We start from the raw sequence: 23,345 nt of genomic DNA, 5'->3' as shown, positions 1-23,345 counted from the left end.
ACAATTAGGTTGTTTGAGCTGGGAGAAAGCGGGGGTTTTGAGGTTGCCGCAGCCTCAGCCTGCCTCCCCTGTCCAGACGGCAGCTGGCTTTTTATGGACAAATGTAAGAGGCATACTTGTCCTCATAAATCATCAGGCTGTGCCACCTTCTTTTTTTGTGATGGTTCAGGAGCTTGACCTCAGGGACCGGCTGCTGTCCCTGAATTCCTTGTGCTCAAGTCTAGTCCTCTACCACTTGAACTGCAGCTCTACTTCTGGCTTTTGGTGGTTTATTGAAGATCAGAGTTTCATGGACTTTCCTGCCTGGGTTGGCTTTGAACAATCCTCAGATCTCAGCCTCCTGAGTAGTTGGGATGACAGACGTGAGCCATAGCCCCCAGCTACCTTTCTTATCTGCTTATTTGACTAAGTGCTGTCCAGACACACCCTTCTGTACTATGCCAAGCAGTGACAAGGCAGTATCTCCTCTCCATCACAGTGAGGAGCTGGCATGATGCAGGCCATACAGCCAGTGTCTGACTCAGAGTGGCTTTGGGAACAGTGGCTTACAGTGGCTTTGCTGTCGCCGCCCTTCCCTTCCCTTGACCAGCTGGCATTCTGGGATCCCGCCCTTCCTGGACTGCATGGGACCAGGAGCACTGGATTGGAAAGTGGCTGCTATTATCCTAAAGATTACCAGAAGATACAGGTAAACTGGGCACCTGTGGCTCACGCCCGTAATCCTAGCTACTCAGGAGGCTGAGTTCAGAGGATTATAGTTTGAAACAACCAGCCCAGGCCAAAAAACACAGCCCATGAGATTTCTTATATCCAATTAAACACCCCAAAAGCTGAAAGTAGAGCGGTGGCTCAAGGGGTACAGCATCCATCAGCCTTGAGTTAAAAAGTTCAGGGACAGTGCCCAGGCTCTAGTTCAAGCCCCAGTATCAGCACACATACCACACGCACACACACGTGTGGGATCATGAATATAATGTATCCTGCGTTTTGCTGGCTATATTGGAGTTAGAGTCTACCAAACTTTTCTCCTCAGGCTGGCCTTGAACTGCAAGCTTCCAGATCTCAGTCTCCTGAGTTGCTAGGATCATAAGCATTAGCTACCAATGTATGGTTGTGAAATGTGTTTAATAAAGGAAAAATTGACATTAAATCTGTATATTAAACTGTTACCTCTCATAAGTGTAATTGGGAATTTTATTTTTTATTTCATATGTCCAGAATTTCATTTTTAAAATGAGGAGCAAATGTTTTCCATGGAAATAACATCATAAGGATTTTTTTTTTGCCAGTCCCGGATATTGAACCAGGTTTTCGTGCAAGCATTCTTACACTAGGCCATGCTCCCAGCCCAACATAAAGATTTTGTTGGAAGTTGTGTTGTAGAATGCTGAGCTGAAGAGCTCGGGGACAGCACCCAGGCCCAGAGCTCAAGACCTGTGACCAACAAAAAAATAAAATAAAATAAAATAAATAAGATTTCGTTGGTGGTAGTGTCATGGGGCTTGAATTCAGGGCCTGGGCACTATCCCTGTGCTTTTTTGCTCAAGGCTAGTGCTCTACCACTTTAAACCACAGCTTCACTTCTGCCTTTTTCTGGGTACTTTACTGGAGATAAATATCTCACAGAGGCTTTTCTGGCCAGGCTGGCTTCGAACTGCAATCCTCAGATCTCAGCCTCCTGAGATTACAGGTGTGAGCTATTAGCACCTGGCTAACATAAAGATTTATGGCTGGCTATGGTGGCACATACGTGTAGCCCCAACTACTGAGAAGGCTGAAGCAAGAGGACTGCTTCAGTCTAAGAGTTTGAGGACAGATTGGACAACATAGCTAGTCTCCATCTATAATAATAACAATAATAATAGAGATAAAAATTAAATTCAGGCATGGTAGTACATCCCTCTAATCCCAGCAACACCGAAGGCTGACTGAAACAGAAGGATCCAGATTTGGAGGCCAAAGCCTGCAATGAATGAGACTGTATGTCAAAACCAGACACAACAAGGCTGAGGGGATAGCTCAAGAGAGAGAGTGCTTGCCTGGCATGTTCCATCCCCAGCACTGGAGGAAGGGAGGGAGGGAGGGAGGAAAAGAGGGAGGGAAGGAGAGAAGGAGGGAGGGAGGAAGGAAGAGATTGAGATTTGTAAAATGAGGAAAGTATACTTCGAGCAAATGGAGTGTACGCTTACTTGCATGTGGCCATGAGGGGGCAGAAGAGGTGTGTGTATATGCCACTACACGCGCTTTGTGAATGGCTGCGGACTGCTCTTACACAATTTCCCTGTTCATGGGAGGGCCATCTGCAGTGTTCACCAACTTGTTTGTGTACATGATAGCCCCTAGGCCTCACATTCCTGGCAGGCAGCTGTGGCCAAGGACCTGTCTCTTTCATCTTTTTCTTCCTTTCTGCTTTTTTTATTGTTGTAAAATACACATCACTGAAAATTTACAACCATGCGTTGGTATTAACTACATTCTCACATGGCACAACCATCACCCCACTCTTTCTGCCATAGAAGACTGAAATCCTGATCCCAGATGCAAGTGGCTTGCCCCTATAATTCTAGCTAGCCATGAGGCTGAAATCCAGAGGATGGAAGCTGGAGATCTTTCAGGCTGGGCATGTGACTCCTGTTTCAAGAATAAGCCGGAAAAAAAAGCTAAACTAGAGGCATCGCTCAAGCAGTGGAGCACCTTCCAGATAAGCAAGCAAGCCAAGAAAGTTTGAGACTCTGAGGACAAACTTTAGTTCACCAACACTCACCATTCCCAACTTGGATCCTGAGATTCTGGTACCCAATACACTACTTTCTGTCTCCGTAATTTTTCCTAGTGGAAGAAGTATTTATATTTCTTTGTTGCGGGCAGTGCCAGCTGTGTAACTTAAGCTCAAGGCCTGGATGCTGTTCCTTACCTTTTTTTTTTTTTTGCCCAAATCTGGCATTCAATCACTTAAGCCACAGCTCCACTTCGGGCTTTTTACTGGTTAATTGGAGGTAAGAGTCTTGGGGACATTTCTGCCTGGGCTGTTTTCATATTGTGATCCTCAGATCTCAGCCTCTTGAGTTGCTACAATTACAAGGTGTGAGCCACAACCTCCCAGCTGAGACCCATCTTTTGCTCACAGTGACCCCAGCAGCTTCTCCTATAACATGTAATCCCACCCTCCTGGCCAGATCTGATTGGACCAGGGCTGGATGATTGGCTTAAACTAAGCCAATCCCATCACCTGTCTGGAGGTAGGTTTGAAATTGAGCATCCTTACTGGTCTTCATCTCTTGGCTGAGGAGGGAGCAGGAGGAGGGCCTAGGGGGTGTGAGTGAGTGGTGAGGAATCCTTGCAAGTAGCTCATCCTGGAGAAGTGTTCACCCCCTGTCCTTCCTGTTTACCCACTGGGCAAAGGAACCTAGAACACATGACCAGACATTGCTCTGCACCTGACCCGCACCCTGCAAGCTGACTCCATGCGAGGCACAGGCACCGGCTCATCTCCCCTGGGACCTCTGTCCTCCGGGGACTGACCGCAGCCTGGAGTGCAGGTAGGTGTGTGTATGCTGACCCCTAGCCCTGCACTCTAAGGTGAGCCCCAGGCTACCAAACTGGATGTTTTCCATATGGCTCTCACGAGTCCTCGTCATCCCAGATCCTCCGGCGGGGTCACCTGGGAGGCCCTTACCTGGCATTCTGGGAGGAGATTCGCTGCACTCTCCACCTGGGCTGGCTTCCCTCACACCTGCCGCCTGGACCTGGTACACACGACTGCTGCAGGGCCTTGTGGCAATGTTTCACTTTTGCTTTGCTGTACTTGAGGAGGTTTTGATTCATTCATCATCATCATCATCATCATCATCATCATCTCACTGGCTGGTGGATCATGCCTGGAATCCTAGCTATTCAGAAGACTGAGATCTGAGGATTGCAATTTGAAGCCAGCCCTGGCAGGAAAGTTTGTAAGACTCTTATCTCCAGTTAACCAGGAAAAAGGCAGATGTAGAGCTGTGGCTCAAGATGTAGAGCACAGCCTTGAGGAAAAACTTTAAGGAAGTGGGAAATGTGAGGTCCTGAGTCCAAGCACCAAACACATGCAAGCGCGCGCGCGCGCACACACACACACACACACACACGCACATATACACACACCCTCAATGGCTACGTTGAAATGGATTCTCCCAGAGCTAGCCAGTTCTTAGACAAGGCTAACGGCACACATCTAGATTCTACAAACCCAAACCCAGGGTGGGGGGGGGGAGAATCCATAACGACCACACATAATAACAACAAGAATAAGGTGCTAGCCAGGTCTGCAGCCCTAATGCGCATGCGTGCCAATATTTCCCAGACCTAAATTATGGTACCACCTACCAGGCAAACAGACATCTCTGTACCTGGAGAACACAAAGAAGATTGGAACGAGCTGCCCCTGTGCGCTGTTCCCTGCCACACTTGCCTGTCCCCCACCTTCTTTCAATGGTACTGGATTCTGTGTCATCAGTCTCCTTCACAAATAAAAGTCCCTCAGGCACAAACAAGAGTCCCTGATGGGTGGAGGATGGGAGAGCAGGGTGTGGGGCACCCACATAGCAAGAAAGTAGGCTGGAGGCCAGTCTCAAACACCACAACACAAAACAGAACCCCCCGGAGGGCTCCTGCTGAGGCCCCAGTGCTCTGAAAGGAAAGAGAAGGAAAGGAAGGCCTGTGGAGAGCAGGCTCAGGGTGGACTGTCCTCAGTTCTCGGTTGTCAGAGGTAGAGACGGATGCCCGCACCACACTCCCGCTGGCCCTGGCCTTGCCTTGAGCTGCTGTCCCAGCCCACTCCCAGCAGCCAGTTCCGTGGCCCCCACACCCAAGCCTTCTTGCAGTCAGTTCCAGTCCTGGGCCTGCAGTCATTTCCCTGGGGCCAGGCTCGTGATGTGCCTGGCTTTGCAAGTGACTACCTGGGGACTTGATTTGGAAACAGTGGGGAAAGAAGCACTGTTTGTCACTGTCAACCAGGCAGGTGACAGGCCTAGGACTGCTGGTGCCCAGAAGTGTCTGTCACTGTGTAGAGAGATGCTGAGAGAAAGACTCTGGATCATCAGGTCGGCCTAGGAGAAGACTGTGACCCAGGAAGAGCAAGGCTTCTGGACTGTCTCCGTTTCAGAGTCCTGTGTGTGAGCTCTGCTATACCCTGGGATAAATAAGCTTTATTAAAATAGGTTCCACCCCTCCGGCTGGCAAATCCCTTGTCATCTCACACATCATAATTCATTACAAGAAATTTGGTTTTGCTTCCCTTGACTACAGTCATCCAGTCTAATTTTCTGCTTGGTGCCAGGATTTTGGACTTTGCAGTCCTGGCTCTTGGCAACTTGGAAGTCAGGGGGAGCTGCGTAGCTTTGGAGGGGGTAAAGATGGAGGGGCTCCAGCTGCCAAAGCAGCTGCCAGCAGAGCCAGCAGAGCCATGGTGGCTCTAAGCGGCTATGCATCAGCTCAAAAAAGAAATGAATTTGTCAATCTTTAGTTTCACCTCAGGCTTGGAGAGCTAGAACCCATGCACCACTCACCGGTGGCCTGGAAAGCTGGCTGCCAGCTCTGGTCAACACCCAGCCATGGAATCAGTGACTCCATAGTATTTCCAGAAGGATGGAATTAGGAATCTTCTGTGACCCCAACCACCTTTCCCTTCTCTCTGCAACTCCAGGAAGCTCTGTCCCCGCAGGAGATGCTTCTGTAATGGGAGGAAGCGCCAGCCAGCCAGGCTGTTTCTGTTCTGGTGGACCTGTTTTCCATTTTGCCCTAGGAAGCAGACTTCTCCATGTTGGAACAACCCTCATATTGCTAACATATATTGCTATGTAATCCTTCGCATGATGCAGTTGGACTCCCCAACTGAGTCGTGAGCCTTCTAGAAAGAAGAATCCACGGTGCCCATGCATGCAAACCCCACAGAAATGGCAAAGCCCTTGGCACAGGTATGTTCTTTGAATGCTAAAAGAATAGCCGGCTGTTGGCGCCTCCCCTCCCAGTGATTCAGGAGGCTGGGATCTGAGGATCCCAGTTCAGACCCAGCTCAGGCAGGAAAGTCAGGAAAGCTCTTGTTATCTCCAATTAACTACAGAAGAGTGCTGAAAGTAGAGGTCTGGGTCAAGGCGGGGCGGAGCACGAGAAGGTTACACATAAATAAACAAACAAACAGGTCGTTGGGGGCTCTGGAGGAAGGCGTGGGGTCCCCCGAGGCGTGGAGCCCCTGCCTCGGGGGACCCCGGGACGACGGGGAGGGAGGGGACGGCAAGGCCCGCGGGCGGCAGGTCGGCGCTGGCCTGAGGGTCGCCTGGACGCCAGGCCAGGCAGGAAAGACCCGGAGACTCACCTCCAGTGAACCACCCAAACTCGGGGTGGCGGTGTGGTTCAGGTGGTAGAGCACCTGCTGTGGGAAGCCCTCAGGCCCTGAGTTCAAGCCCCAGGAGCAGCACTCACATGCACGCATGCACACAAGCGTGCGCACCCGCGCACGACACACGCGGCAGAGGGGCGGGTGGGTCTGGTGGCCGTGTCACCCGAGCCCGGGGGCGGCTTCAGCCCCGGGGGCGGGGCGCGCGCCAGGCCGGGGACTCCGGGCCGGCAGGGGGCGCTGCGTGCCCGGGAGGGGGCGGGACGCGCCGAGCGGCTCCGGGCCCGCAGGGGGCGCTGTGGCGGCGACGGCGCGACGCGCGGTTCCGGCAGGTGGCGCCGTGGCCGCGGCCCAGGCCCGGCGGGGCGGCGGGCGGCGGCGCGGCGCTGCGACCCGGCTCGCGGGCCGGGAGCGGCGGCGGCGGCGGCGGCGGACGCACGGGGAGGCGGCGCGGCGGCGGGCGAGGCGGCGCGGCGGGAGCGGCGGCCCGCGGCGGGCTGGAGCGCGGTCGGCGAGCGCACGGGCCGCGGCCGCGCGGAGCCCGCCATGCCGGCGCGGGTCTGAGGCGAGCCACGGGGCGCGCCGGCCTGTCGCCCCGCAGCGGCCCGGCCCGGGCTCCATGAGCGGCGGCCTCGGCCTCCGGCGCAGCCCGGAAATGTCCGGCAAGGTGGAGAAAGCAGGTGAGCGGGCCAGGGGCGCGGGGCCGGGCGCCGGGCTCGGCTCGGGCGGCGGCTCCCCCCGCGCAGGGCCCGCTGGAGCCGGGCCCGCCGGGGCCGGGGAGCCGGCGGGGCTCCGGGAGGGGCCCGGGCGGCCGAGGCCCCGCCGCCGCCGCGTGCCCGGCCCGGGCTCGGCCCCCGGAGCCCATCGCGGGCGGCCGAGCTCGACGGTAAATTGAACCACGAGCGTCGGGGTCGGCGGCTCCGAAGCAGCGCGGGCGGGTGCGGCGGGCCGCGCTCGGGGGCGGCCGGGCGCCGGGGCTCCAGTCCGGCCCGGAGCCCCACTCGGCGGGGAGGTGAGCTCGGGGGCCGCGGCGCGAGGAGCCCGGACTCTTTGTGCTCCTGGAAATCTCGGGGAGCCCTCCCGGCGCCCGGGCTCCCCCAAGAGTCGGTGACTGCGGCGCATGTGTGGCCCTGGGCCTCGTTAGCCGCTGACACCTTGCAGGGCGGGTCCCTGGGTGCCCGGGAGGCCGGCTGCGGTCCCGGCCCCGGGGCCGGGCGTTGGCGTAGCCCTGGCAGCTGTCTTCTGGAGGGCAGATTTCCGGAGGGGCGGCTCGGAAAAGGGGGTCCGCAGCCCTGAGTGCGAGTTGTTTGTTTCTCGGGTTTTTTTTTTTTTTTTGCAGAGTGGCCCCAGAAGGCCAGGTAGCATGTGCAGCCTGCGGTTTTATCACAGGAAGGAAATTTTTGCAGCCCGTTTTTACTTTATTTTATTTTTTGAATGTTTGCTGTAGATCCGGGCCTGTGCTTAGTCCCTTAAAGATGGCACTTATTAAATCCTTGAAGATCCTGTGTGAAGAGCGCATAGCCTGGTTTTTATGGGTTCAGAGATGTTGGATGGATTTCTGTAGCCCACCCAGCAAGGGAGCAGCAGACTGGGCATGGATGCTTGAATATCCCTTGAGCTGGGGTACCTCTCTCAGAGGTTGGGTGCTTGCTTGCAGGCGGCTGTTTCTGGTATGCTCTCCTCACTACTCTGCAGCCCCAGTACCTTACTTGGTGACTGTGAGTTGCTTTCCTGCCTATCTGTTGACCCAGAAATATTTTTGGTTCACCCCATGCAGCAAGTAGCAATAATGGAGGTTTTATTACTACTATTATTGTCAGAATATCGCATTTGTTGTCAATAACGTGGGAACCATGGGAACGTAAACAGTGAAATGATGTGACCTGTCATCCCATGAGCTGCTTTGCACAGCTCTCCATGATGTGACACATCCTTGGATTCTCTCCTGCCCGCCCACTGCAGCCTGGATGGTGCTGGCCCCTCCTCTGAGCCCAGCCTTGTGCTGGGGGCAGCACCACAACTCCTAGGAGACTTTCTGGACAGCTGGACCTAGAGTAATATACTTGGGCTATTGTGGGTGTGCAGGCATGGGAAGAGTAGGGAAGGTTCTAGAGCCAGCAGTGTTTGCTAGGCTTCAAAGAGGGGTGTGGCCTAGGCTCTGAGGTAGAGATGGAGGGTAGAGAGCAGAGATGGAAGGGGTTGGATGTGGGGTTATAGAAAGAGCAGGATAAAACTGGACTTGGAGTTCTGAGGCCAAAGACCAGAGTGGGATGTCATTTGATTGCTGGGGATCATGCACGTGGAAGTGCAGGATTCGGAGGCAGGATGTGATGCTACACACCTAGAACCCCAACTAGTCTCAGGTAGAATGACTGGTCTCAGGCAAAAACCAGAAACTATCAGAAAAACAAATTAGGACAAAAGGGCTGGGCTCGTGGCTCAGGCCCTAAGTTCAAACCTCCATACAAGTCTTTGTGTTGTGGTCCTGCACACCAGAGCTGAGGATTGGAACGAGGTGGGTTGGGGTTGGTATTTTTTTGCTGTCCTGGGGTTTCTGCTGGAGTTTTCTGAGCTGACTTGAAGGTCTTTCGTGAGTGACAGAACCTGACACCCAGTATGACTGGGTTTTGCTGTTTTCTGAGACTTGAAACCACAGAAGTGTTGCTGAAAGGTGTCTTGCCCCTCTGAAAATGGAGGGGCCACTGTTTTTACTTCTTGAGAGTGAGGAAATGCAGTGTTTCTGAATGAGCAGGAAGACTCCTCATCCCCCATAGCCCTGTAGCTGCCCGTTCATGGACCTGCCTCCAGCCCCTGACCCAGGCCTCCCTTGCCAGCAGCCGGAGATGTTCAGCAGATCTTGGGCCAGCTTCACTTACCCAGCAGCAGCTGCTCCTGGCGAAGTCATCCATACTTCCTCAGAGGCCACACCCCCTGTGAGGGACACTGGGAGGCCAGCCTTGCTGTTGGCTGTCCTAGGTGGCGCAGGAAGATCAGGACAGACTGGGGTCAAGGGTGGCAGAGGTTAACCTGCTGGGCTGGCTGGGTTTGGTTAGGAGCCTGGGGTGTGCCTCGGGCAGGCACTGAGAACAGCTCCTCCTCCGGGCTCAGAGAGGCCTGTTCTGAAAGTCCCCCCGGAGGGAAGTGGCCCTGTGTGGCAGCTGTTCCAAGGCCAATACTCAGGGGCCCTGAGACTACTTTGGACAGTGTTTCTTCAGCAGAGACACCCAGTGAGGAGTCAGGACCCTGACATTTCCAGAGTTAAGGCTGAACTGGCAGCTGTGGGCTGACTTCAGTCCATGCCATCCACATGGGTTTCTTTAGGATGCAAAAAGAGTTGCTGGTCAATATTTAAAAATCAGGAAATTGCTCAAAAATCTCAGGTTCCTGCTTCTTCTGGTAACCCTGAGTCTACAAGGAAGTTGACCTGGAAACCAGGCAGTCTTCCACTCCCCTGGGCACATGGACTGCTGAAACTTGGACATGTAGCCTTGCCCTTGGAGAAATGATTTGTGGGTGTCGGCTTTGGATCTCGGCCCTTTCCTTCATCACCCCCTCATCCAGCTCTGAACCTGCTCACCAGCTCTGCCAGGCTCTCTGTATGCTGAGGCGAGGGGAACTGGGTGGCCACCCTGTTACGTCACTGTCCTCACGGTGGCATCTGCCTGTGCCCTGTGTGCAGTGCTACGAAGGTCACAGGACTGACCTGGGGTGGTGGCAATGACCTACTGTTGTGACAAATAGAGGTGCCAAGGGAGCTGTCCAGATACGCCATGAGGAGGACAGTGGGTTGCTGGAGACAGATTCGCAGGTGGCCGCACTAGAGGAGGGGGTACTTCTATTTCCTCCGTGCTGTGCCCACCTGCCTGATACCACTTAGCCCGCACCAAATCCCCCCATCTCAGTTGTTCTTGTCCTTGAGAGAAAGGAAGGGACCCTGCCTTCCATGAAAAATAGTTGTGTTTTTGCTCTTGTTTTTATCCCTGGCCTCCCTCACGGTGCTCCAGAAAACCATGTCTGTGTAGAAGCCTCAGCATTTACCGAACTGGCTCATGTTAGCTCCCTGTGACCTTGGCTAAGTTTACCAGTCCATGAAGTGGCCTCAGGCTCACCTGGCAAGAGGTCTGCAGTGAATGTGGGCTTTCACCCACATTCTAAAATACTTTCTGCCCTCTTGAAATGTTTGAAGATACTTTTGTTATACACTCAGTGGAAATGGACAGTGAACAATTGCCTAATGGCTTTTGTTATTATGTGTCTTCTCAGAACAGATAGTGGGTCCTGGCCTACCAGGACCTCAGACAGATGGACAATCACTATTTTGATCTGCCCTAGACACCTCAAAATTTACACTTCCTATTTCCCCAAGAGTTAGGCATCTGTGGTTACAATGTGCTCAGTAACAATGTAACAATCTTAGTGCAGCTTCTCATTCCTTCACTCCTCTCCCAGCATCTTCCTCTCGGGATCTTCTCTTCCGTGCCTCTCCACCTTCCATGTCAGGAATCTCCCAGGGTGGTAGCCCAGGGTGGCATGCCAGTCCTAAAGATGCCTGCAACTTCCTGTGGTTTTCAAATGCACTTAATAAGCAATAAGCCTGACTCTTACTCCGTTCTTGGGATGTCTCCCTAGGAGTGAGCCAGACAGACCATGGCCCTTAGCATGTGGGCAGCCAAGACTGGGGAAATTTTGTTACTTGCCCAACACAGTAGCCGTAGGGAAGTGAAACAGGGAACTGGGCCTTTGTCCCTTTGTGGGGCTGCTTAGAGCCTCCAGTTGCTGAGATCACAACATCATCTATCTAATTTTGGTTCATGTTGCTGCGTGTCTCTTCTGATCTTAAGGAGAAAAGTCTACCAGTTAAACCACAGTAGACCCAACATGGCCTTTAAAAGGCTGCATGTGATATTTATAATACTAACGACATGAGCGATACTATAAGTAGATAAGAAATAGAACTAACCCAGATGAGTGTATTTTTTACAAACCAGCCACAGCAACCCCAAATGTTTCCTGGTCTACTGAGCAGCTGTGGGCAGAGGCAGCTTGAATGGGATTTCTTGCAGCCAGGAACCTCCACAGGAGGCCTGTAAAGATGACTCATGTATGAGCTTGCACGAAAATCAGTTCTCAGATTAGTCCGGCGTGCAGATTGCCTCCAACACGAGCCTGCTCTTACCTCAGTCCAGCTGAATGTGCTGCCTGTTGCCACAACAAGATGGCACAGTGGAAAGCGGAGAGGCCTGGCACTGAGGCAGCCTGCCACACCTAGGTGGCGTCCAACGGGCTAAGGGACAGATGTTCCTCCCAGCTTGCCCCGAAGGCTGCTTTATGAGCAAATGAACAAGCCCACAGTTTGTGAACTGGGATGGGACGGTCATCTATAGGCCCGTCTCTTCATTTGGGGTCATTGTTTTAGATCATCAGGGTTCACGTTGTGACCTAGAGTTATCTTGTCCCTTCTTGGGGTCTTATTTTCTCCCTCAGTGCCAGGAAGGACTGGCTTTGAAATCAGTGCCCCCCTGTTTGCTGTGAATCAAAGGGTCCCTTTTGTATAATAAGAAGGCCCCTGGAGAGAGCTGAGGATGTGGCTTGGTGGTAGGGCTCTGGTCTAGTATGTGCCAGTGCTCCAGATCCTAGGTTTGACCCTTATACCACTTGCATGCGCGTGCACGCACGCATGCACACAAGCACACACAGCACACAGGTGAAAAGGGCAGTTTTTAGACAATGGCTAGTTAGTGGGAAATTCACTTAAAACCAGTTGATGTTGCTGAGCCATGGCCCTTGAGGTGTTCTTTTTTTTTCTTTTTTTTGGGGGGGGTTGGGTAGGTCATGGGGCTTGAACTCTGGGCCTGGGCACTGTCCCTGAGCTCTTTGGCTTAAGGCCACTGCCCTACTCCCGGAGCCACAGCCCCACTTCCAATTTTCTGGTGGTTAATGGGAGATAAGAATCTGACCGTCTTTAGTGCCGGAGTTGGCTTTAACCAAGATCCCCAGATCTTAGCCTCCTGAGCAGCTGGAATTACAGGTGTGAACCATTGCACCTGGCACACTGTGATTTATTTAGGACTAACTTGCTGCCCCTTAGATCTCTCCATAGTGGCCTGAGGTACCAAGCTGAGAGCAGTGGCTGTCTAAGTTCCAGCTTTCTCAAGGGACCAGGAGTCTCTCTGAGCTGTGTTGGTGGAGAGGCTAGTTTGAGTGGACTAGAAATCCTATGTCTCAGGTCACAATTCCTCTTTCTGTCCTTGTGCTTTCATGCTGTGGTTTGAGAGACACATGACCTTGTCTGAACTGGTATTCTCTGCTCTTGCCCCTTAAGCAGTGCAGCCTTCCCACCCACTGGCCCCAAAGGATATGTGTACCCCCCACCCCCTCTGGCTTTCCCCTGCCAAAACCACAGTCACTTCACTACAAATTAAGTTTTGTGATCAAGAAACTATGCTGTAATATTTGGGAGATGGGAAGCCTTGGAGTAGGGTGTGAGAGGGGAGAGGACTAAAGGCCAGTGGGCAGGCTCCAGAGAGACACTTAATTGACTCAGAGCAAACAAACAGACCCCCTGGGTGGGAACAATGGCTGATTTATTTGCTGGTTATGGATAGTCACATGTGCCTGTCCTCCTTTAAGTGAATGGTTGTGAAGAAATAGATGGATGATTGTGTGTGGGTGGTGGAATTGGCTTGACTCAGCCCCTCCTTTCACTAAGTAAAAATAATAGTAGCAGTAATAAAAATAATAGTAGTAGCTAACAGTCATTTAGGCTCCTACCACGTGCCAGGATCGGGCTCAGTCCTGTATATGTTCCTTGTGTGGTTTAAGGGAGGTTCTACTGTTCATTTCTGCAGAGGAGGGAACTGAGCCACAGGGTTTTTCTTTGTGATCTGGAGTAGGTCACAGGCCAGAGTACACACAAATGTTTGCCACATGATCATGATCCCATTGGTCTCAGGATGTCATTCTCTTGGCTTTTGTGATAGGGTCATGCAGGCCTCTCACACTTCAAGGAACTGCTCTGTCCATAGGTGGTTGCCACAGTGACAAAACCCCACACAGGACAGGGTGCTGCTTGCTGTCCTGAGTGCTCAGAGCTCAGGAAGGTTTGCTTCTTGCTGGGTGACCTTGGACAAACTGCGGAATCTTTTTAAGCCTCAGGTGATTCTCTTATAACTTGATGAGTCTCATCTGCAGTAAAGGGGGTTCAGGCACATGAGGGGCTACCTTGCTCATGGTTTCCAGTAGTGCTAACGATTCATCTTCAGAATAAAACCTATTTGTAGAAACATTGGTTTCTTTGTTTCTCACCATGAGGCGCTAGAGCTCTATAGCCTTTTCCCAGAGGAGGATTACAGCATTTACTGAGACTGCCTGTGTGCCAGGCACTGTGCTAGTAGCATTATGGGTAGGTGTGTGAATGGCTCCATTAATTCTATTCTCATAAAGAGGGAAGTTGGTCTATTTGACAGCTGAGGGCAAGGAGGCAGTCCGAGGGGAAGTGACTGCCTCAGTCAATGGTGGCAGGACCTTGTTTTCCCTTCTCCCACACCTGGCTTGTCTCTGGCAGAGTCTTGGGGCCTGGCATAGAGGCACTTCTGTTATCCTGGCTTGGGTCTGGCATTGGGCCTCCTGTGGGATTTTCCAGCCTTGTCATGGCTTCACATCCACGTCCTCCTACAGATTCATACAGTGGCAGAGAAGCAGCCGAAGGGTCATTGCTGGAAATACTGACCCCTCTCAGCTGAGGAGCCACTTTTCACAGGTGGTGGGGCAGCGGAGGGCCCTGAGGAAGATGGTTCCCCTCTACCTGCACAAGTGCACGTCATTCATGTGCAAAGCCTGCCTAGGCTGTGAGCTGAGGGGTGAGCGGCCATTGCCTCCCCCGTGCCGTGTCATCAGCTTTGCCATGCTCCTCTGCCCCTTGGGGCAGAGCAGGGGGCAGGATAGAGATCCTCCTCATGGCCCCTAGTCTACACCATGAATGGAGTCAGAGCCCCCTCAAGGCCCTCTGCTCCCCACCTTCATGGTGGCCCAGGGTAAAGGCACCGAGTGATGGCTGGACCCATGCTCAGGACCTAGAGCTGGAGTTTGAGGCCTGGCTCCTCCATGGGACTTTGGGCAAAGTCACTTCACCTGGTCAAAGCTTCCATTCCTTACTGGTGGAACAGGTGTTGAGGAAGGTGTGAATGAGATGTTATACACAGGAAATATTGTCAGATGGCCAGGCTCACGCCTTTAATCCTAGCTACTCAGGAGGCTGAGATCTGAGGATCTCAGCTCAAAGCCAGCCCTGACACAAAAATCTGTGAGACTCTTCAAGTAACCACTAGAAAACGAGAAGTAGTGCCAGTGGCTCAGAGTGGTAGAGCACTAACCTTGGGCTGAAGAGCTCAGGGACAATGCCCAAACAGAGTTCAAGCCAGGACCAATGAAAAAACAATAACAACAAAAAATACTGTCAGGGGCAAGAGTTCAAGGTCAGCTCTGGGAAAAGGTATCCCAAGGCTATTGCAGAAATAAAAAGGATTAGGAATGTGACCCAAATGATAGAACACTGCAGAGCAAGCATGAGGGTGAATTCAAACCCTAGTACAAAAAAAGTAAACTAAGGGCCAGGAGTTTGGCCTAGTGGTAGAATGCCTACCTAGCATACACAAAGCCCTGGGTTCGATTCCTCAGTACCACATACACAGAAAAAGCCAGAAGTGGTGCTGTGGCTTAAGTGGTAGAGCACTAACTAGCCTTGAGAAGGATAATACTCAGGCCTGAGTTCAAGCTCCAAGACTGGGGGAAAAAAAAAAAAGCAAACTAAAATCAGCAAATCATAGCCCGACACGGTGGCTTACTCCTGTAATTCTAGCTACTTAGGAGGCTGAGATCTGAGGATCTCGGTTCAAAGCCAGCCCTAGCGCTAAAGTTCATGAGGTTTGTATCTCCAATTAACTACTAGAAAACTGGAAATAGCACTGTGGCTCAAGGGGTAGGGAGGTAGCCTTGAACGGAAGAGCTCAAGAGCAGCGGGCCGGCCCAGAGTTGAAGCCCCACAACTGACCAAAGACCCCCCCATCCCCCAGTAAATCATGGTCACATGCTTTCCCTTTTACCTTAAACTTCCCAGCATTGAGCATGGCAAACAAAAACAAATGGGATTGGAGCTGTGGCTTTCACCTATAATCCTAGCTACCCAGGAGGTTGAGGTCTGAGGATCAAAGTTTGAAGCCAACTTGGGCAGGAAAGTCTCGAGACTCTTATCTTTAATTAGTAACATGCACACACCCCATCTCCACTCGTGCCCCTCTGTGGCTAGCCTTGAGCAAAAACAGTTCAGGGACTGTGCCCAAACCTTGAATTGAAATCCCAGAACTGGCATTGTGCATATGTGTACATGCACACACAAATGAAGGGAGGGTGGTCAGAACAGGGAGCTAGTTCAGTGGTAGAGCACTTACATATCATGAGGTAGGCCCTGGATTCCATTCTCCAGAGTGGGGCAGGGGGTGGGGATAGAGCCCAGGAGGAATCTCAATAAGCATTATCTTTGTTCCTACCTAATATCCCTTCTGCTCCAAAATAACCATTTTCATTTAAAATGGTAATATAACAGACCATAGTACTCCCCAGGGGAAGGCAAATCTGGTTATTGAGATGTCTACCTCCTTCCCTCATTCTCTCTCTCTCTCTCTCTCTGTCTCTGTCTCTCTCTCTCTCTCTCTCTCTCTCTCTCTCTCTCTCTCTCTTTGTCTCTCTCTCTCTCTCTCTCTCTCTCTCTCTCTCTCTCTGTCTCTCTCTCTCTCTCTGTCTCTCTCTCTCTCTCTCTCTCTCTGTCTCTCTCTCTCTGTCTCTGTCTCTCTCTCTCTCTCTCTGTCTCTCTCTCTCTCTGTCTCTCTCTGTCTCTGTCTCTCTCTCTCTCTCTCTCTCTCTCTCTCTCTCTCTCTCTCTCTCTCTCTCTCTCTCTCTCTCTCTCTCTCTCTCTCTCTCGGTTCTGGGGATGGAACCCAGGGTTTCACACATGATGGGCAAGCATTCTGCAGCCACAGGCTTTCTTCCTATTCTCTCTGGAGAAGGTGGAATTCCAAGGACTAGATTTTCAGCTGGGCAGTGAGCACATGAGGATGGCTCCTAGGAAAAGGAGGTGGCACTTCCTTCCCTCTCCCCGCAGTTCTAGCCTGCTTGCTTTATTGCCTGAGCCTGGCTGGAAGGAGCAGCCCCAGACCTTAAGGATAGAACCTCAGCAGCCTGACCCAGAAGCAAGGGTATTTTCACTTCATCCCAAGAGACATCACTTCAGTTTCTCATCCAGGGCCGACTCTCAGGATTAATTAAGCCACCTTTGTTCAGACAGTCACAATGTGTTGCTTTGTTTGTGAGTGTTAATACACTATGAGCTATTTAAGGTCCTTGTGGCCAGTAACTTCCAAGGTCTGAAGTGTCACATCAAGGTCAGTGGTGCATGTACGTGCATGTGTGCGCACACACGTGTGTTTGTGTGGCTTTACTGTGACTCTGTTAGTGCAGCTTTAGGAATTTTGACTTAATTAGCATAACCACACTCATTTGTGCTTCTGCCTCAGCTTGTCAAGAGCACCTTACAAATATTAATTCTCTGAGCTCATCACAAAACCAGAGGCATAGTTCAAAAGCACGTTCTTCTGCTTGGCCTGCCCTTGTTTCTTCTATTCATAGAGCTGTCTCTTTGAATGATCACAGATAGGAAAGGCAGTGCAGTGACGTCTTACATTGGACCTCTGGCTAGGACCAAAACACTGACTGCTGGGACATCACAGGGGAGTGTGTGAATCACTGCAGCTGCCAGGCTTGGGCTAGATTGGTCAGGCTCTGCAGTAGAGTCATGGTGACCATGGGTAAGCCAGACTTTCTCCTTGGCTCCTCTGCACCCCTCTAAAACTGAGGGCCCCCACAGCGCCCTGAGCTTCCTCAGATCATTGGTCTGCTGAGCTTCTGCCAGGGGGCACTGCTGATGGGGGTGCTGATTATGGTGCACACGTTGATGCCAGCTGTAAATCCTGCTGCTAGGTAACATGCAACTACACATGCCTGGTAGGATACTGGGTGTTCCCGCTAGCCCAGTCAGCCCTGTGCTCAGAAATGTAGTAGCAAGCTGGGTGCAGTGTATCACGCCTATAATCCTAGCTACTCAGGAGGCTGAGATCTGAGGATCAAGGTTCAAAGCCATCCCTGGCACAAAAGGACCTGAGACTCTTTATCTCCAGTTAACGTCTAGAAAATGGGAAATGGGGCTTGGCTCAAGGGTAGGGCTGTATGTAGCCTTGAGCTGAAGAGCTCAGGGACAGCGCCCAGGCCAAGTTCAAGCCCCATGACACCCCTCCCCCCCCAAAAATTAGTATTCACAGTGATGTTTTTTAAAAATTGTGTGGAAGACTGAGGATATAGGTTGAGGAAAAGGTAAATATAAACCAGGGTAGATGGGGAACACGCATGGTCCTGGAGGGTGGGGTGCCAGCTACCCAGGGAGGTAGGGTTTCTCCAGTAACAGAGCTCTCTGCATCCAGACTGGTGGTGGTGGCTAGACAAATCCATGTATGAAATCGCTCACAGCTTTCCCTCAGAAGTGAATTTTACTATTTTATACTTTAAAATGTTTTCTCTTAGAAGGGGAAGGACCTGTTTTAACCCACCCAGGCGCTCCCAAAGCCGCATATCAGCAGTACCTTGAGGCATCCTGCTTTGCTACTACATTTCTTTTTTTTCTTTTTCTTTTTTTTTTTTGGTGGGTCACGGGGCTTGAACTTGGCCTACGCATTGTCCCACAGCTCTTTAGCTCAAGGCTACCACCCTAATCCTGGGCCTTGGCTAGGATTACAGGCATGAGCCACTGCGCCCAGCTGAATACTAATTTTTTTAAAATTTTTTATTATTATTTTTTTGAGACGAGGTCTATATATAGCCTAGGCTGCCCTGAACTTGGGAGTTTCCTGCCTCAGCCACTTGCTGGGATTACTGACACATACCACAACCATACCTGGCTGTTTTCCCGCTTTTATTAGGATAAGCAAACACTTTAATCTGAAATATCCTAATATAGTAGGTTTATATCTAGACATTTTTTCCAAATCGTGATGTGTGATTGTGTTCCTAGCAGTTGTATCCTGGGTAATGCTTTCCACGCGGAAGAAGATGCCGACCAATGTCCAAGTGCCTGGCAGGCATCCTCTGCCCTGGGAGCTGTGGCTCCTGTCCTGGCATTGAGGGGCCTGTGTGTTTAGAGATGCCAACTACCACAGGGAAGGAAGCATCAAGTAAGTCATGGCAGAGCCTGGACTGCTGGGCACAAACTTTGTCAACTTCTGCCTGGGCTTTTCAGCCAGGCTGGGCCCCATCAGGACCCCTCCCCCTGCCCCCATGGAAGACATTGCCAGGGCCCTGGCCAGGCTGCATGCCTGCCCCGAGTTCTCTGGAGCCCATTGATGGCAGGAGTGACCAGCAGGAGTTTGGGAGGTACCTGGTGGGCATTGTGGCATAGGGCTTAGTGTACTGCAAGGCCTGGACTGTTGAGTGACCCTCATCCCACCATGAGTGCTTACTCTCAGCTTGATGACACAGGTGGCAGATACTCAGCTTGCCTTGGCTGGTTCCAGGATGCCTGGGAGTGGGAGGAGGAGGAGGAGGAGGCGGGGGAGGTGGTGGAGGATTCAAATAGAAGCAAGGCCAAAACTTTCTCCACATTTGCCAGCCTGGCAGGCCCTGTTAGATGGCATAAAGTTGCCACCTGAGACTGGTCCAGGAGTTTCATTATCCTGTCTCTGGGGAGTTGGGTAAAAACCAATGATTGCATTTCATTGACACCACCACATAAAATATATTATTGATTTGCTAGCATTCCTCAGGAATTGCTATAGCAAAACCAACACACCTTGATCCAAAGATAAAACTGCAAGGAAGCCTATACCATGCATCTTGATAATCAAGAAAGCCAGTGGAAGGGCACAGGCCCTGAGTTCAGTCCTCAGTGCTGCCAAAAAAAATAAACAACAAAATAGCCATCCAGTCACCAGTGACTCATGTCTGTTATCCTAGTTACTCAGGAGGCTGAGATCTGAGGATCTTGGTTTGAAGTCAGAAAGGGCAGAAAATTCCAGAGATTTTTATCTCTGATTAATCAGCAAAAAGCTGGAAGTAAAGCTGACTCAAGTGATAGAGCAACTGGGCCCAGCCCTGAGTTCAAGCTCTGTTACTGGCATTAAAAAAAAAAAAGCAAGGAAGTTCGTACACGCCTGGTCCTCTGGCTGGTTTCCTGAGCAACTGCTCTGCATCTTAGACATCTACATGTAACTCAGGGCCCCATTCCAGTATGCCTCACTGTGGTCCAAGTCCAGCTCTCCCTCGCCATGCCAGACTTGGTCTTTTTTCCGTTTTGTTTGTTTTAGATATAGATAGTAAAGGCTTGTCTTGAACTCACAGTCTTCTTGACTCACACTCCAAAATGCTGGGATCACAAATGTGGGTGTCCTCTGACCTGGTTGAGGCTCAGTCTTTGATTATAGAGTTGGGGTTTGGCTCTTATCCTTGTGCCTCTGTTGTGGCCTCACAGTTTGATGTCTGAACACCAGAACAGAACCACTGAGGGCCCCTGCTCATGCAGCGTGATGATCACCCCTCTCCTCTACATCTGCTTTCCAGGCACCCCCAGCCCTGTCCCCGTCCCTGCTCCAGTGTTCTGGGCTGGGTGATGAACCCTGAGACCTGCTCAGTTGTCACTGCTGAGCTCCAGTTGGCCCTGCAAAGTCAAAAATAAGGCAGTTCTGGTGCAGTTAGGTCCACACTGTCTACAGAGAGGAGGGGCTGCAAGCTTGGCTGTGATTCTGTTTTCCACTTACTCAAGTTGGGAAGGCGTCAGGTGCCAGTGCTGTCTGGATGTCTGGAGAGGAGTAGAGAGCTCCTGAGGTGCTGAGGGTTTGGTAACTGGTCCTGCTGGCCCTGCCAGTGGGAAACCCATCCCAGTGACGAGGAAGAAGTGATTCTGCTGCGTACCTGGGAGTGAACATGGAGGTGCTGCTCATAGTGCCACTTTGCCAGTTGCTGGAGAGAGGGGCAGCACTGTCCAATTAGCCCTGACCAGAAGATAGCCAGAAGTTTAGTGCTATGAAGAGAGCTCTTTGATGGGGCTCATACTTAATGTGGATTGCGCCTAGGGATATTAGCAAATTAATAGGATGATGTATTAGTCATTATGATAAGCAAGACATTTAAGAACTAAGCATCTAGCCACCCACAGTGGCTCAGGCCTATAATCTTAGGCTAAGATCTGAGAATTGTGATTCAAAGCCAGCCCAGGCACTAAAGACCATGAGACTCTTATCTCCAATTAACCGCTAGAAATCAGGAACTAGGGCTGTGGCACAAGGGGTAAAGTGGTAGCCTTGAGCTGAAGAGCTCAGGGACAAGGCTCAGGGCTAGGGCAGTAGCCTTGAGATGAAGAGCTCAGGAATGGCATCTAGGCCCAGAGTTCAAACCCCATGACAAAAAAAAAAAAAAAAAACACCCAAAAAAACAAAAAATTAAGCATCTAGAACTTGAAAACAGAGTCTAAAGTCTAAACTATGTTTTACTGTGCAATATATTGGTATTTTTTTCCCCCAAGATAGGATCTAGACCTAGGCTGTTTTAGGCATGTACCCAGGGAGAATGTCCAAGCCCTGAGTTCAAGTCCCAGAATCCCACTCCCATACACACACACACACGCACATGCACACACACACACACACACACACACACACACACACACACACACACACAGTATAAAAAAGGGCTGCAGGCCTGGCTCAATGGTGGAATGCCTGCCTAGCAAGTATGTGGTTCTGAGTTTAAACTCCAGAGCTGCCCTTATATAGTAAATGTTCACAGATTCTTCTGAATTCTCTTAATGTGTAAAGACTTCAAAAAACAAGCTTTACAGCTGGTGGCTCACACCTATAACCCTAGTTATACAGGAGGCTGGGATATGAGTATCATGGTTCCAAACCAGCTTGGGCAGCAAAGTTCATAAGACTCTTATGTCCAATTAGCAAAAAAGCTGGAAGTGGAGCTGTAGATCAAGTGGTAGAGGGCCAGCCTTGAATAAAAGAGCTTAGGGACATCATCTAGGCCCTAAATTCAGGCCCCAGGATTAGCCCATGCCTCACAACTAATCCTAGCTACTCAAGAGGCTGAGTCCTGGTGAATTGCAGTGTAAAGCCAGCCTCTGTCTCCAATTATCCGACAAAGTGCCAGACAGAAGGTGTGGTTCAAGTGGTAGAGTGTTAGCCATGAGCAGAAGAGCCACGTGAGAGCACAAAGACTTAAGTTCAAGCAGCTTCCTCTCTACTCTTCTTTTTTGGGATCATGTGTGTCTTCTGAATGTTGCAGTGTGGAACATCCTGGGGCTGAGACCATTTCATCTAAATACAGGTTGTTCACACTGTGTATTTCCAGCCCCATTTCTCTACAAACGTGTGGACCAGCTGGCTGCTAAGCATCTCCAGTGGCATGCTGCTTCAGTTTTGTTCAGGCTTGTTTACAGACTTGATCAGACCTGCTCACTCTGCTGGAACCAAACAAAACATGAACACTTCCTTCACAGTTCTAGAGGCTGGGAAGCCAACCCAAGCCCCTCCAGCCTGGGTGCCTCCTGGGTTCCCTTCCACAGGTGTGTTTTATTGTGAGACAGGGTCTTGGCTGTGGTACCTGGGCTGTCCTGGAACTCTCCATCCTCCTGCTCCAGCCTCCCAAGTGCTGGGATTACATTACAGGTCAGGTCCCACCCTAGTCCTGGCCCCTGGCTCAGGCTCAGCGGTCTGGAGTGGTCACTGACTCTACCTTAGAGCCCATGTCCTTCTACACAAGTCCATCCTGGCTGTCACTGTCTGTCTAGGACTCCGCAGCTCACTCCTTACTCCTGCCTTGAAGATGTCCATTTGTCCTTCCACAGCCAGATGGTAAATTGGATGAGACCAGTATGCTCAAATTTGTTCAGTGATTCACATGTGGGATAAAATCCAGAGCCCCGTTTGCGGTCCCATGACCTCTGCCTTGGCTCACCCCCAGCCTCCTCACGTGCATGCTCCACGGCTTGTCCTGATTTCTCTTCCACTTGTACTCCTGCCTCTGGGCCTGTGCCCTTAGCTACTGTTCCCTCTACCTGGATGTGTACAGTGAGCTACTGGCTTCCTGAGAGGGGGTCAGAAGTCTGGGTTCAAATGTAGGCTCTACCTGTGGCTGAAAAGCTCACGCCTCCCACTTTTAAATTCAGCTGATATCTCTGTCTATCTCTGTCTCTCTCTGTCTTGGCCCCCCCCCCTCTCATGACTATATACAGTTTGTACAGCTTGAACTCAGAGCCTGGGCACTGTCCCTGACCTTTTTTGTTGTTGTTGTTGTTTTGCCAGTCTTGGGCCTTGAACTCAGGGCCTGAACACTGTCCTTGGGCTTTTTCCTCAAGGCTAGCTTTCTGACACTTGAGCCACAGCACCACTTCTGGCTTTTTTTCTATGTATGTGGTACTGAGGAATCGAACCAGAGTCTTCATGCATGCTAGGCAAGCACTCTACCACTAGGCCTAACTCCCTGCCCTCCCTGAGCCTTTTTAAAGCTCACCTAGCTCTATCACCTAAGTCATAGCTTCACTTCCACCTTTTTAGTGGTTATTGGAGGTAAGAGTCTCATGGACTATGCTGCCTGGGCTGCAGTCCCACCTGGATCTTCAGATCTCAGGCTTCCTGAGTAGCTAAGATCATAGGCCTGGGCCAGAGTGTCTGGCTTCAGCTTCTTTTTTTATTTTTTTTGCCAGTCCTGGGCTTGAGCTCAGGGCCTGAGCACTGTCCTTGGACTTTCTCAAGGCTAGAGCTCTACCACTTGAGCCACAGCACCATTTCCGGCTTTTTTCTATGTATGTGGTACCGAGGAATTGAACTTGGGTCTTCACGCATGCTAGGCAAGCACTCTACCGCTAGGTCAAACTCCC

The 23,345-nt window shown here is 51.3% G+C and overlaps 1 protein-coding gene across 5 annotated transcripts in view; it reads left to right on the top strand.

The window, feature by feature from the left end:
* Positions 1 to 6,896: 6,896 nt before the first annotated feature.
* Positions 6,897 to 23,345, top strand: part of Rapgef1 (Rap guanine nucleotide exchange factor 1) — a 118,488-nt gene continuing 102,039 nt past the window's right edge. For 2 of the 5 annotated variants that reach the window (XM_090330844.1, XM_090330843.1), the window contains exon 1: positions 6,898 to 7,050. In XM_090330844.1, the coding sequence (XP_090186970.1) occupies positions 6,990 to 7,050 (61 nt within the window). In that variant the 5' untranslated portion in view covers positions 6,898 to 6,989. Of the gene's footprint in view, positions 7,051 to 23,345 lie in introns of all 5 variants that reach the window. The other 3 variants (XM_090330847.1, XM_090330846.1, XM_090330842.1) reach the window with 2 other exon arrangements.

This window comes from Megascapheus bottae, chromosome 3, assembly GCF_031878675.1.
Source record: "Megascapheus bottae isolate mThoBot1 chromosome 3, mThoBot2.hap1, whole genome shotgun sequence".
Classification (NCBI taxonomy): domain Eukaryota; kingdom Metazoa; phylum Chordata; class Mammalia; order Rodentia; family Geomyidae; genus Megascapheus; species Megascapheus bottae.
Note: the sequence above shows the minus strand (reverse complement) of the source record. Positions and strands in the feature narration are given on the sequence as shown.